Below are 15113 nucleotides of genomic sequence, written 5' to 3' on the forward strand. Positions count from 1 at the left end.
ACAAGTAATCAGCCTATGGTTGGTGTGGCTAAGATGCATGTTCTTTTTGAGGAGTCCACCCGAGCCTCTCGGTTTCAGTCACCAAACCTGAATGCAGGAGGCTAAACGGATGTGTATGTGTCCACCCTATCTCTAGGAGGATCTGATGATAGAATCAAATGAGACAGTTCCTGCTGTTTGTTGTACCAGTAAGGAAATGAGTAATTTTGTCACTATAAATATTACTGACTCACTGAAATAGTGGAAGAGAAAACCAGGAAAATGTGATGGTTGGGGGTGGGGTGTATTGTAACTGTCATGAAGTTTAATTTAGGAACTTGTCTGTTTAAAAAAAAACTCCAGCAGTGCTGCTGTGTCTGATTCACTCATACCAGCACAACACACACTAACACACCACCACCATGTCAGTGTCACTGCAGTGCTGAGAATGATCCACCACCCAAATAATACCTGCTCTGTAGTGGTCCTTTGGGGGTCCTGACCATTGAAGAACAGGGTGAAAGCAGGCTAAATAAGTATGTAGAAAAATAAATGGACTACAGTCAGTAATTGTAGAGCTACAAAGTGCTACTATATGGTAAGTGGAGCTGATAAAATGGACAGTGAGTGTAGAAACCAGGATATGGTTTTAATGTTATGGCTGATCGGTGTATACAATAAACTTACACTGGTAGATAAGATCAGCTCTTGAGTTTGGGTTATTTTTTCAATCAATTATTATGTCTAGCGTAGCAGAAACCAGTTCCTCCATCACCAAATGATCTTGTGTTCATCAGCTGATGAAATCAATGAATTAACTTACTGAGAAGTTGGGTATTTAGTAGATTTTATTTTTTTATAATAAATACATTGGGTATTTAGTAAATATGTCATTCAAACATGAACAAGAGCAGTGATATTCGATTAAGTTGGTCCGATGTGTAATTTTTCAACCAGTCTGCATTGCACGTCAGCAATTTGTTTTGAAAAATCTGATTACAGGGTGTTAAAACCCATAGGTTCTTTGGTTTAAACAGAAGTTTAATGTGGTAACTCACTCATTGGCTGTATTTTGACATAGCACTCGCTGCCACTCGCAACCTGCTTGCAAATCCTTTCACACTACATGATTCTGAGTCGCCGACAGGTCCAGATATTTGACATGCTAGATATTTTTCTTGAGTCTGTGAGCACTCGGCGAGCCGCTTGGCGAGCCATTGAACAGTTTACACATAGCGATCGAGAGCAGAGTTTTGATCCCTGAGTGAACGCCGAGTTGCTTCTGAGCTGCTTCCGAGTTGCCACATCTAGCGGCAAGCAGTCAGCGAGCAGAGATCAGGGCAAAAATCGTGTAGTATGAACTAGGCATTAGAGCCCAAGCTCTGAGTTTAAATCACAGCTGTGCTTCCAACTGACCAGGTGCTCACCCAGACACAATTAGCAGTGTCTGAAGGGAAGGGTGTCGACCTGGTTCCTAACTGCTGCTGTGGTTGTGGCCTCTGCTGGTTGAGGTGCCTGCACAAGTAATAGATGATTCCCTATTCTGCTCTTTGTGAGTCGCTGTCAGTCGAAAAGATGCAGTTGGTGACTGTGCCTTTGCTGGGGTGTGTGAGTGATAGTCTGTGGCTTTTACCAATTGGATAATGGGATATGAGAAGATTGGGAGAAAAAAAAGGGGAAAATTGAAAAAAATATTCATATTTACAAGCAAACGTAGATCAAATGAATAATTTAGGCACAAATTGGACATTGCTGATTACTGTATGGAAATTGGTGAACTAATGTGTAGCAAATGACAGTAACCAACACACTGGCTTTCAAGGAGTAATTCTTTCAAGGTTTTCCTAATCCAGTAGAAATGAAAATGAATAGTTAAAATGTTCTTCTGTATCTAAATCAATCTTACTATGCTTAAATATTGTTCTGTGGTTGTCTGTGTTGTTTCTGTTTAGTGAGTGACCTTCAGGAAGGAGGGAAATATGCCATTAATGCCCCACTCCTCCCAACCAGTGCAAACCTGCTCCCTGAGGACCTGCTGCTAGGTAACATACTCCTCCCTCTTCATCAATTTAACTTAATATATCATCTTATTGTTCCTATTATTATGACTGTTCCTTCTCAAATAGAATTTTATTTATATGGCACATTTAACAATATAGATTGTGTGCGAGTATCTTTCTAGATGTCAATGCCTTACCCAATTTGAGCAAGAAAACAGTGGCAAGAATAAAGTCCCTAAAATAAGTCTAGGAGAAAAAACAAAAAACGTTTGGAAGAAATAAGCCCAGAAAAGAACTGAAGTCATATGAATAAGAACCTTCTTGTTTACAAGAACTTTGAAAGGTGCCAATAATTCTGCCACATGGTTTTGTTCAAAAAAATTATAGACATTTATATATATAAAAAAAACGTACCTTTTATCATTGACATTTTTGGTGTATGCTTTTTGTTTGTACCTTTGTACCTTTATTACAATGCCAAAAATTTGTAGCTGAATATAGCTGTAATCTATTTAGCTATGCAAATGTAGTATATTGTATACTATATTATAGTTTTTTTATAATGTAGTTTTTGTTTCATTTACTAGATGAAAATGGGTTACTTTCTTAAACAAGCTGCATTATTGTAACTGTCACTCAACTGTCTCAGTCTCTCTGTTGAGCGCATGATCCCATTGTGGGAAAAATTAGTACACCCTCCCTACTTCCACAGTCATTAAGAGTGAAATTAGCAGTTGGTGTTACTAATTATATGCCAAAGATTATAATTCTATGTTTAATTATCATGATATTTTACAGCCTCTATTAAAACCGAATGATTGGCAGTTCTGGATTGCTCAGGTATATGCCCATATCATGCCAAAATATCAGTTATGACCACAGATAAGCAATTGTTGCTGGTCATCAATCTGGAAGAGTTATAAGGCATCTCCAAACAATTTGAAATTCATTTGTATACATTAAGAAAGAATGTTTACAAACTGAAAGACTTCAACACAGTTGCCAGTCTTCCCAGGAGGTGCCCCAGCTAATTGTTTCCAAGAGCAGACCATGTAATACTCAGGGATATAAAGAAAAATCCAAGAGTAACTTACTTGACCTAGTGTGCAAAATTGCACCTGAAGAAACTGAAAATTTAGTAGCAATATTATTTAGACTGATGAGAACAAGGTGAAGATGTGTATTTATTATGCATAGCTCCATGTTTGTCAAAAATCAAACACAGAGTATAACCACGAAACCCCATACTAACTCTAAAGCATGGAAGTAAAGGGCAGATAATTTTGGCTTATTATGCAGCCAAAGGACCTAGGAAACTTGCAATCATTAAGAAAATGCTGCTGCCGCTGAAATTGGGTCATGCAGCAGGACAGTGATCCCATGCACACTAGCAAACTGACATTAAATTGGCTAAAAAATAGCTGTTGGATTGGCCAAGTGTATTTTGGAAATGAGAGGGTGGAGAGTTATACATGTGAGTAAGAAAGCAAGTGATGATCTGTATTGTACATACTTTATGAATGTATTTGTGCATTCTTAATTTTTTCTTTCCAGAGGAAAGTGCTGAGAGAGTTATGTTGGATCCCACCTCCAGAGAGAATCCCAAATTTAAAGACCTACAGAAGGTGTGTTTGTTTGCTAAGTCTTTACCATTGGCAAGGCAGTTTACCTAGTTTCTCTTTGGATAGGGCACAGTTCTTTCATATTTATTGTTAATTCTGAGCTGCATTTGTTTTAAGTCTACTTTTTGTTTACTTTGTGTATACTAGATTTTGTCATACAGTATGTCCCTTTAGAATTATCAGATTTCTGGAAATGCTTAAGTGAACACCCAGTTGGTGTTTATTGTCCCTGTCTGTACTCTCTTTGTGTTCCAATAATCTGTTGTCTTGTCTTTAGAATGTAGTTTTATAAATGTAGGGTTAATTTTATGTTCACAGACTACAATTTTGTGCTTAATCTGTTTTCACAATAACAAACGATGAAACTAAGCATTTTGCATGCAATATAGTCCATAATTTTTTCACATTTAAGAAACAATTTTTTTCTGAACACCTATGCTAAATATGTATAGGTTTTATTTTATTTCATTTACAATTGAATTAATTGCCTATTCTTGGTTATTTTCATAGCTAAATGTTCAGTCTACAACTTCAATTAAAGCTGGTTATTAAATGATTAAGTATTGTTTGTTTTTCCCTCACTATACTCAGGTTCTAATTGAATGGATTAATAATGAGCTAGAAGAAGAGAGGATCATTGTTAAGGATCTTGAGGAGGATCTGTATGATGGGCAAGTGCTGCAGAAGCTGTTTGGTAAGACAATGCATAAGGAGAAAATGTGAGAGAAACATTATTAGGTAAAGCTCTGAGGTGATTGTTTCCAGTGCAATTGCAATCTTAGTGCTCACTTAAGAATGTAAAAGTTGGGTCTTCAGTCAGTGGTTAAAAATAGCAAGAACAGGTTAAGTTTACTCCACCGTCTAAATGTCAGTACTAAGAATAGTCCTAATGCTTGTCTTTCTTGAATACTATTTGTTTTAGCAAAGCTTGTAGTTCCAAAGAGAGAAAGTACAGAGTGGGGTTTAACAAGTGCTTTTAAGTAGTTAAGGTATGGCCTATTTTTGGCTTTGCAATGAAGAATAAGTATTTTACAGCTGCAGAAAGGAAGCAGATGGTACACAGCAGTGGGCTGATGAAGGAATACTAATATCAGACATGTGGCTGACTTGTTTAAATTTTTTATAACAGTTGTGCATGTTGGTCTGGGATTTATTTAATGTTGAGCTTCTGTTAGTTACTCATATTACATGTGGGAAATGCAGCGGAAATGGGTAGCATAAAGATCTAAGTAAAGACTCAGGTTGAAGTATTCATTTAAGCCGTGATGAGTACCCACAACAGTGGTCCAAGAAGGGTCAAAGTTTTTAGGCGGCCAAGACATGAAAGCTGTGGTATCTGGTATGGAGTACCAGAAGAGCTACTACTGCTTAATTTGCAGATAATTCTGTTGAGTTGAATGTGCTGTAATACACAGTACATCAAACAATTCTGTATATGGGCTGCATAGTTGCAGGCCAGTCAAAGTGCCCTTGCTAACTTTGGCATCGAAACTGGACATCTCAACAAAGGAAGAAAGTTGAAGAAGATGGCAAACACGTGTACTGTTTACTTGCATGGCATCAGGATGCACTGTAGAATGATCCACTTTACAGCTTATAAAACTGGCTGGTAATGTCCTGGTACCAGATACCACAGGACATTTTTCAGATGTCTTGTAGAGTTCATGGCTCGACAGGTCAGACCTGTTTCGACAGTATATTAGGCTATGGTCTTTTGGCTCATCTGTGTATTAATGCAATAAAATTATATTTTAGTACTTTTACTCACATACTCATTTTTGAACCCCAGATCTCAATGCCAGTTGACACTAATTTAAATAACAGAATGTACAAAAGAATTATTTTTATGCCGTCTTTTTTTTTGAACAGAGAAATTATCAGGTTATAAGCTGAATGTTGCAGAGGTAACCCAGTCAGAGATCGGTCAGAAACAGAAGCTACAGACTGTACTGGAGGCAGTGAATGAACAGCTTCGACCTCAGGGATGGACCATAGAATGGGGAGTTGACTGTAAGTACAATATCATGATGATGTGTTAATAGGGATGTGCAAAATTAATTTAATATTTTTATACAAAATTCTAGACTATAGTAATGCATAAGGTGCACTTGAGGATTTTTCACTAAACAGAGACATACCTGCCAAGACTTTACAGAATCTGATGGCCAGAACACAAAAGGTGCTTCTGCAAGTTACGTTAGTTTGGGCATGTTATGAGGCACCCACATGACCCTCAATGTCAGTGTTTCTGACAGGACTTGTGGAAGGACTCAGGAGACCAAGAATAAGCTGGACTGACAATATCACTGCATAAATTGCAGTATCGGTGGTTAGTCTGCTCTGAGCAACACAAGACAGAGAGAGAAAGCTGACCCATCTGTGCAGACAACCATCACAAAGCAATGACAGCATAGTGACATAACATGACAGAATCCATTACAGTTTCCTATATACAAGTGCTGCATCATTTTTTTTACCTCTTTCAAATCACTTGAATTTTATCATTGTTTTTATTTAGTTTTTATCATTTATATACAGTACACACACTGTCCCAAATTGGATAAATTAAATTACGTGGTACTCTGGTGCCCCCTCTTGCTTGCATTACACGTTTACTGGCCAAGGAGGGCCACAGTTCTCTGCCACCTTCCTGTGTAAAGAAAAGTGTCTGGTGGCATTACAGAGATATGGACCATGCAATGCTCTTTGTAGTTCTTCACCATTTGAACTGACGCCCTATCCTGAGTAGTACTTGCTGTTGCAGCTCTTCCATTTTTTCCTTTCTTAGTGATGGCTGAATGTGTATGTAGATTCCCTTAACTGTTGATCTAGCACATTAGACTGCTGCACTACCCAAAATAAGTTCAATGTTTTACTGTTTTATATACTTGTTATTATTCTACAATATTATTTTATGCACAATTATTTGGGTTAGTGAGAAACTGAGTGTCTTCTGAGTGTCTTGATCTTGATTCCATTTATCAGCGATTCACTCAAAGAACCTGGTGGCCATTGTATACTTACTGGTGGCTCTGGCCATGCACTTTCTGGCCCCTATCAGGCTCCCTGAGCATGTCTCTGTAAAGGTGGTGGTGGTCAAGGTGAGTAAACTTGCATAAAACACAGATATGCTTATTTCATGCATGACGTGGACCAGATGTTATATGTTTCTATTTCCTATGTTGATTCTGATCGGCAGAAAAAGGAGGGAATCTTACATACATCTCATGTAACCAAAGAACTCACAACCACAACGGAGTAAGTGGAGCAATTTAAGTCTGCAGGTCTCATCTAGTGTTCAAATATAACATTTAATTCAAATAAGCATTATGGTTGTTTTCTTTCTTTCTGCAGGATGATGATGGGAAGATTTGGTGAGTAGGTAAACTTAGTGCTTTATACTCATGGTACCTAATAAGAACACTAAAACCTGCTAGCACGGGTACATTCTTAAAATTTGTTTTATTCTGATTTCATTCACGTTATTTTGGATTGCAGAGAGGGATGCCTTTGACACCTTATTGGACCATGCACCTGACAAACTCAATGTTGTCAAAACGGTAATATACTATCCCACTGTTTTTTTCTACAATACACTGACTGAATTGATTATTGAATTAAAAGGAATGCTTTTTCATGTACATCCCCAAATTCTAGTAAAATAACATTCACAGACTTTTTAAATGCAGTTTAAGTGGCAAAACTCTGACATTAGAGCTTTAGTTAATTTGGTTTACACATATGTGAGAATACACACCTGTAAAAAAGTCTAAGCAGAAGTATTTATTTATTTATTTAAGAATAGAATGGAATGGCTTTATTTGTCATATATACAGTACATATACATGTGTACAGTACAATGAAATGCTTTTTCTGTATATTCCAGCTTGTTTGGAAGCTGGGGTCAGAGTGCAGGGTCAGTAATTGTACGACGCCTTTCTAGCAGACAGGGTTAAAGCCCTTGCTCAAGAGCCCAATAGTAGCTGCATGGCAGAGCCGGGATTTCTTTCAACTAATTGCCCAAAGCTCCAGCCACTAAGCTACCATTAGTTTTTAAATTTCAAGTCTAATACTAAGACACCTACTTTTTTGCCCTATGTTTTTGCACTATGTTGCTGACAAACAGAATACACATGGATATACTGTACATGTTCAACACAGTTTGTGAGAAGTAGCTTAAAAACAATTAAACAAGGTGTGGATTAAGGCAGTTGTAATTCTTTGTTATTTAATAATTTTCCACTAGCTGCTTTTTTGCTCAAAAACAACATTGGTCAATATTTAAAACCTGTAAAGAGTATAAGTTATGTATTTAATAGTGGCAAGACAAGGCAACTGAATGTGATGTATTAAACAATACTTAACATTTTATACTATGACAAGGTTATAGTATATGATAAGGTTATTCTCTTTTTCAGTCCCTAATTACCTTTGTTAATAAACACCTGAACAAGCTGAATCTGGAGGTCAATGAGCTGGAATCACAGGTGAGACTGCACTCCCTTCAGAAAAAAAGCTTGCTCATGTTTTATGCTCAGAACTATAAATCTTTTGATAAAATTCAGCAGTAATAGCATGTCTCTGTCAGTGTAAGTGGTTACGTTTGTATTTTTGTGTGGAATCATAGATGTGTGTGTAGTTTGCAGATGGTGTGTATCTGGTGTTGCTGATGGGCCTGTTGGAGGATTACTTTGTGCCACTATACAACTTTTATCTCACACCAGAGAGCTTTGAACAGAAGGTGAGAATCTACTAATGTGTTTAACTGGTACTATTTGTTGGATAGACAAACATGTTTGCATTGTAAAGAGTAAGTGGATATATTGTTATTATAAAATATATATTTTTGTGTGTCATTCAGGTACACAATGTAGCATTTGCATTTGAGTTAATGCAGGATGGAGGACTTAAAAAACCCAAGGCTCGACCAGAAGGTATTGATATCTAGTCAGTGTAAAGGAATACTAGGTTATGATTCTAGGTTACAAAATCAGAACAAGTATTAAAGTATAAATCACTTTAATGATTTTTAACGTTGTTGGAAGTTATACTAGGTGATTTAAAGATGCATTAGATTAATGGTTTTTACTAATTCAAATGTAATGGGTAATGTAGAGAACATGGTGAAGCGTCATTGTCGAGGCAACATAATCATTCTTAAATATTAAATATATTGTATGCCTAAGGAAAAATTACACTTAAAATGTTTGTGTTGGCTTGTGTACATCCCCCTGCTAGTTACAGAGTCATTTACTTTTTACATACTTTAGTGTATGGATATAATCCATGTACAATCTCCCATAATGATGAAGTAAAAACATAGTTTTTTGATGAATTAAAGGTTAATTATTGAAATCTCTCACAAAAGTTTTTAGGTCAGGTGCCTCCCTTTTGCTTTAAACATCCTTGAGATGTATCTAAAACTCAAATGGAGTCCACCTGTTACAATTTGAACTGCATGGACATAGTTTGAAAGGACACACCTGGGTTTCTAAGAGCCTACATTTAACACTGCATTGTCAGTACAGAAACCATGCCCTGAAGTCCAAGGAACAATTTCTCTGCAATCTAATTGTGGAAAGGCATAGATCAGGGCAGTGATATAAAATAAGAGCTAAAGCTTTGAGTATTTCCAGGACCACAGTGGCCCAATAATTGAGAAATTGAAGAAATTTGGCACAACATGTGCATTAAGCAAGAAGGGCCTGGGTCAGGGAGGTAAGAAAGAACCCAACGGTTGCTCTCTAAGAGCTTTTTTTTTTATTATTTTTTTCCCCCCTTTTTCTCCCCCTTTAGCGCATCCAATTGTTCAATTTGCATCGTGCTTCCTCTCTGTCTATGCCAAACCCTGCCCTGACCGAGGAGATCGAAGCTAACCCACATCCCCTCCGAAACATGGGCAACAGCCGGATGCATTTTTGCCACCCACACATTGATGAGTGTGGCGCCACCTAGCGTTGCATGCGGAGAGACACACCCTAAGGGCACTCCTCCTCATCTCTGTGCAGGCGTCTCTAATCAGCTGGAAGGGGTTGTAATCGCATTCTGACAGAGAGAGACCCACATCCGGTTCTTTGTCTTACCCCCCAACTGAGCAACCGGCCAATCATTGCTCATACAGCCACTCAGCCTCGAACCGGTAAGGCAGAGCTGGATTCGATACGAGGTACTCAGAATCCAGCTCTGGTTGCAGTGTGTCTTTTTACCGCTGCGCTACCTGAGCGGCATTAGAGCTTTTAAAGTCCTGTGCAGAGATGGAAGAATCTGCTGGAGTGACGATCATCTCAATGACACTCCATCTGGCCTTTATGGCAGAGCGACAGGACAGAAGCCAATGTTGAATAAAAGTCATATGACCGCATGTAAAAGCAGGAATCTGGCAACATGACTGAAAAATCCTTTAGTTCTTTATTCTCTTAAGATAAAAACACTTACAAGCCTTGTACTTCGCTTGTGTTATCCTTTCTGCTCACTAGATGGAGACACTTCACCAGTCCTCCAGCGCAGAGGTTTTGCAATTCACTGCCCACACAACCCACCAAAGACATTAATATAGATTATACTGCTCAAGAGACAGTGTAATCTAAATGAATGAGTTTCTGTCCAGATGAATTACCTACTTTATACCAACAATGTTTAGACTTACCAAGATACATGTTTAAAAACAAGTTTGTTTAACGTGCTGTAATATAGTAACATTGTAACATTTCTACAGCACTCAGCAAAAGACATTTGTTCCAAATTAAACCCTATTTTACTGATGGTATGGCTTATTTATTTCCCCTCAAAAGATTTGATCAATGGCATCATGGTCTCTGTGCCAAAAGAACTCATTTATATTTACCATATAAAAATATTAATTTTACTCTTGAACCTTGCATTCCCCTGGTTCATGCCACCAAACTAATTCTTAGTGGTTGATTTCTCCCTATGTAAGATACAAACAAAGGATCTCACTGGCCCAATTGGTCTCCTTTTTATTAAAGCACATGCTTAGATGACTTGTGGATGAACATGTTGAATTTATCTAGTCTTTATAAGTTTGTCTAAATTGATAAACTTTTAGCTGTTTAACAATTGTACATATGGCTGCAACAATTACTAGGACATTCTAAAATATATGCATATGTTTGAAGATTTAACTCTTCACTCAAATTGTTTTGCTGATTATATGTTTTATAATGAAAATACTGTAAATACTGAAAATACACAGATCAGCCATAACATTAAAACCACCTCCTTGTTTCTACACTCACTGTCTATTTTATCAGCTCCACTTACCATATAGAAGCACTTTGTAGTTCTACAATTACTGACTGTAGTCCATCTGTTTCTTTACAAACCTTTTTAGCCTGTTTTCACCGTATTCTTCAATGGTCAGGACCCCACAGATCCACTCATACCAGAGAGCAGGTATTATTTATATGGTGGATTATTCTCAGCACTGCAGTAACATGGTCATGACATGGTGGTGGTGTGTTAGTGTGTGTTGTGCTGGTATGAGTGGATCAGACACAGCAGCGCTGCTGAAGTTTTTAAATACTGTGTCCACTCACTGTCTATAAGACACGCCTACCTAGTTGGTCCACCTTGTAGATGAAAGTCAGAGACGATCGCTCATCCATTGCTGCTGTTTGAGTTGGTCATCTTCTAGACCTTCATCAGTGGTCACAGGACACCGCTCACGGGGCACTGTTGGCTGGATATTTTTGGTTGGTGGACTATTCTCAGTCCAGCAGTGACAGTGAGGTGTTTAAAAACTTCATCAGCATTGCTGTGTCTCATAGCAGCACAACACACACTAACACACCACCACCATGTCAGTGTCACTGCAGTGCTGAGAATGACCCACCACCTAAATAATACCTACTCTGTGGTGGTCCTGTGGGGGTCCTGACCATTGCAGAACAGGGTGAAAGCAGGCTAAAAAAGCATGAAGAGAAACAGATGGACTACAGTTAGTAATTGTAGGACTACAAAGTGCTTCTATATGGTAAGTGGAGCTGATAAAATGAACAGTGAGTGTAGAAACAAGGAGGTGGTCATAATGTTATGCCTGATGTATGCTGTTTATACTAAAAATACTGAAAGTTTGGTTAGTGGTCAAAGATTCGTTTTTCTTTCCCATTTCACAAAATATCCTTTTCCAGAAACAGGGTTTGTACTCACCCTTATTCCAGTATTAGTTATTAGGTGTGAGAGAGATATTTTGTTGATTTATAGAACAATTATACATGAGGATGATAATGTGGGACAGCAGACACTATTCTGATCTGCTTTTACAGGGCTTGTTTGGCTTGTGTGAACATTTGTGGACTAGAACTATTTTTCTTATTTAGCAATGTAACTTTGTTAAGATTTGTTTTTGTTTTTTTGTTGTAGATGTGGTGAATCTGAACCTGAAGGCTACTCTACGAGTCCTCTATAACCTCTTTACGAACTACAAAAGTGCAGAGTGATGGAGGAGAGTTTTCTCAGCAGGAGAGTCTTACCCTGTGCCTCACTGGTGCTTACTGTACACTTCAGTTTAAGAATGCAGCCTTTTGAGTTGCCTGTCGCTTTAATGCTCTACGGATCAGATGCTGCTGTGATGTCAGAGCAAGTACCCCAAGTATAGAACCACAAGTATTATGCATAATTTATATAAACAAAGCTCACTGTTGCTTATGGTGCTGATTGTTTTATGACCTGTTTGCACTGTGGATTATTTTGATTAACTTATTAATTAAAATAAATGTTTGTAATATATTGAATGATGCCTTTAAGACTTGATATTTGAATGCGATATGCATTGAGTTTCAAGGTATTTTTTTCCCATAAGGATGTATGGGAAACCAGTTAATGTGCTCCATGGTCCAGTGGAACTGCATACATTTTAGGCTAATGTATAATAATGGAGTTGTTATGACATGTATCCACTGAAAATACCACAAATATAGTATGAAAAACAATACAAAATACAATTGAAAAACCATAAAGTTTAAAATCCATATAAAAATACAATAAAACTTGCACTTTAACATTACTTCTTTATTGAAGTATTTGCAGTATATTGCAGAACAAATATGTAAGATTAATTATTTGTACTTAATAGTGTCATTAATCAACACATTTGTGCCTTTTTGGCTCTAAAGCTCTGTCAGACTCTGTCCATACACATGAAATTTATCCCTCCTACAGTTCTTCACCTCATTCAGTGAAAAAGCAAATCACTGAGTACACTGAATCACTCAGAAACGACTCTTTTTAAATGAATTATTTATTGGAATCTAATCAGGGAGCTGTGCTCTTGTCTATGGTAAAGATTCATTCGTTTTGCTCAGTAGATTAGTTCGGTTTTTGTTAGTTAGACAAACACAGTTGGATATGGATTTATATATTCTGGAATTATTCTGGAAATGTTCTGGAAACATACAAGACGGCTGCCAAGAAGAAAAACAAGTGGATTATATCTCTAATGGAACAACACACGGATATAGATCTGGTCTTAATTTGAAGAAGAGAGGCTCAGGTAAGCAGCGGTAATGATTTTATGCTGGGTCACGGTGCTGCTGTTTACCATGTGCTTTCATTTTGCAATGATAGCAAATCATTATCATAGCATAAATGTGATTGTGAGATTCTGCTGGTTTGTTTGATATAAATATTTTGACGTTTTACCGCACCGCTCAAGACGACCGCTGAACAAAGTACAGTCACACACACGCCGAGTTTAAAGGAAACGTCAAGTTTAAGAGTACAAATTTCAAAGATTTCGAGTTTGGGGGACGTTGAGTTACAAGGTACCACTGTACTTAAAAAACCTTGAATCTTTGATGCAGTTGGATATTTCAGGGGGACAATAACCCAAAACACATGTTAAGACATTTTAGAGTGACCATATAAAGACAAAAGTTGGCTTTTGGAATTGCATTCCAATAGTCTTGACCTTAACCCTATTGAAAATATGTGCACTGCATTAAAAAAGTTTAGCTTGTTTGACATGGTTAAAGATCCAAGCAGAGATATGTGCCAACGTCTCCAAAAGCATCAAGGTAACTTAAATTATTACGCTAATGTTCTATTTGAAATGTTTTATTCACAGTTGGCTTATTAAAAACAACCAGCAGAAGATCATTAAAGAAAAGAGTATGTACAAGCTGTTTCAAAAAATAAAAAAGAAAGGAAACTTGACCTCTGAATTATACAAAAATCGTTACTAGGCCGTTGCAAGAAGTTTAGTTCAAGAAGTAAACGTTATGTTAAAATAATGTTAAGTGCAAATGTTAAAATATAGCAAAACATGTATGCCTGTGGATGATCATGCGTAACCAAAAACACTTTTATAATCTAAAACCAAAACCTTTATTGTATATACAGTGGTACCTTGAAACAATGTCAATTGGTTGTGGGACTGCCGTTGAGTTTAAAAGGCGTTGAGTTTCAAGGTATTTTTTCCCATTAGGGTGTATGAAAAAACCTGTTAATTCCCGTGAACCTGCATATATTTTAGGCTAATGTAAAATAAAGGGGTTGTTTTTGACACTTATACACTGAAAATAACAAATATACAAATATAATATTAAAAACACTGAAATAAAAAGCTGATTCTTACAATTTCTCAGAACCCCAAGCTATAACACAAGTTTAAAAGTGAAACAGGAGAAAAATCCAGCTAAACACAGATACATGTGGAGCTTTCAGAGTGAATTTGATGGTTATTCCACATAAATGCCGATTAGTCTCATATTCACACTTTGATGACGTTTTATAGCACCGCTCAAGCCGAGTGCTGTTCATTGTTAATTTAAAATTAAATAAATACATTTTTAAAAAACAAACTGAACACATTGAGATTAAAGGAAACGTTGAGCTTAGGGGTGCAAACTTCTTGACGAAGGGCGTGGAGTTTCAAAGATTTTGAGTTTAGCGGACGTTAAGTTACAGGGTACCACTGTAATAATTAATACAATGAACAAGTTACGTAAATCCTTGCATTTACAGCCTTTGTTAACAGCGATACTATTTTGTTTAGATTCTGAATAGACCTATTTTGTGAACAATAATATTAATCTCGCAGCTCTTTAATATGCTCCTTTGCAAAGCTAAATTTTGCTTTATATTAAGTTTTTATTGGTTAAATGCAAGACCGTAGCCATGAAATAAAAATTGGGGGGGTGGGGGTCCTGCCACTCTAAAACATTCCTGCCATGACAGGAATTTATGGGAACACTGACAGATCCTAATATTATGCAAACTTAATGAGTGAAAAAAAATTCTTTATAATTTTTACATCAGTATCATTGTTTGTAAAGACTAATCCTTGATGGATTCTCTTTTTATACCAAATCATGATTCCCTTACCTGTTCACCTGCTTTTAGTGGAATGGCTTAACATTAACTTATTAAGACACTTCATTATGTTGTGGATAATTAATAATAAAAAAGTTGTTCTTGAATACTAAACTGAGGTTTAAAATTCTGGCTCAGTTAGAAACCTAAGCAAAAGCCCTGCTCTGCTTAAATGTAATTG

The 15113-nt window shown here is 37.0% G+C and overlaps 1 protein-coding gene across 2 annotated transcripts in view; it reads left to right on the plus strand.

Moving 5' to 3' along the window:
* parvb (parvin, beta) overlaps window positions 1–12354 on the plus strand; it is a 29340-nt gene extending 16986 nt beyond the window's left edge. For both annotated transcript variants that reach the window (XM_063003575.1, XM_063003577.1), the window contains exons 2-13: window positions 1932–2021; window positions 3534–3604; window positions 4193–4295; window positions 5471–5611; window positions 6587–6702; window positions 6801–6859; window positions 6956–6975; window positions 7100–7161; window positions 8020–8088; window positions 8241–8342; window positions 8463–8535; window positions 11984–12354. In XM_063003575.1, the coding sequence (XP_062859645.1) occupies window positions 1932–2021; window positions 3534–3604; window positions 4193–4295; window positions 5471–5611; window positions 6587–6702; window positions 6801–6859; window positions 6956–6975; window positions 7100–7161; window positions 8020–8088; window positions 8241–8342; window positions 8463–8535; window positions 11984–12060 (983 nt within the window). In that variant the 3' untranslated portion in view covers window positions 12061–12354. The remainder of the gene's footprint in view (window positions 1–1931; window positions 2022–3533; window positions 3605–4192; window positions 4296–5470; window positions 5612–6586; window positions 6703–6800; window positions 6860–6955; window positions 6976–7099; window positions 7162–8019; window positions 8089–8240; window positions 8343–8462; window positions 8536–11983) is intronic.
* The last annotated feature ends 2759 nt before the right edge of the window (window positions 12355–15113 follow it).

Source organism: Trichomycterus rosablanca, chromosome 1 (genome assembly GCF_030014385.1).
Source record: "Trichomycterus rosablanca isolate fTriRos1 chromosome 1, fTriRos1.hap1, whole genome shotgun sequence".
NCBI lineage: Eukaryota > Metazoa > Chordata > Actinopteri > Siluriformes > Trichomycteridae > Trichomycterus > Trichomycterus rosablanca.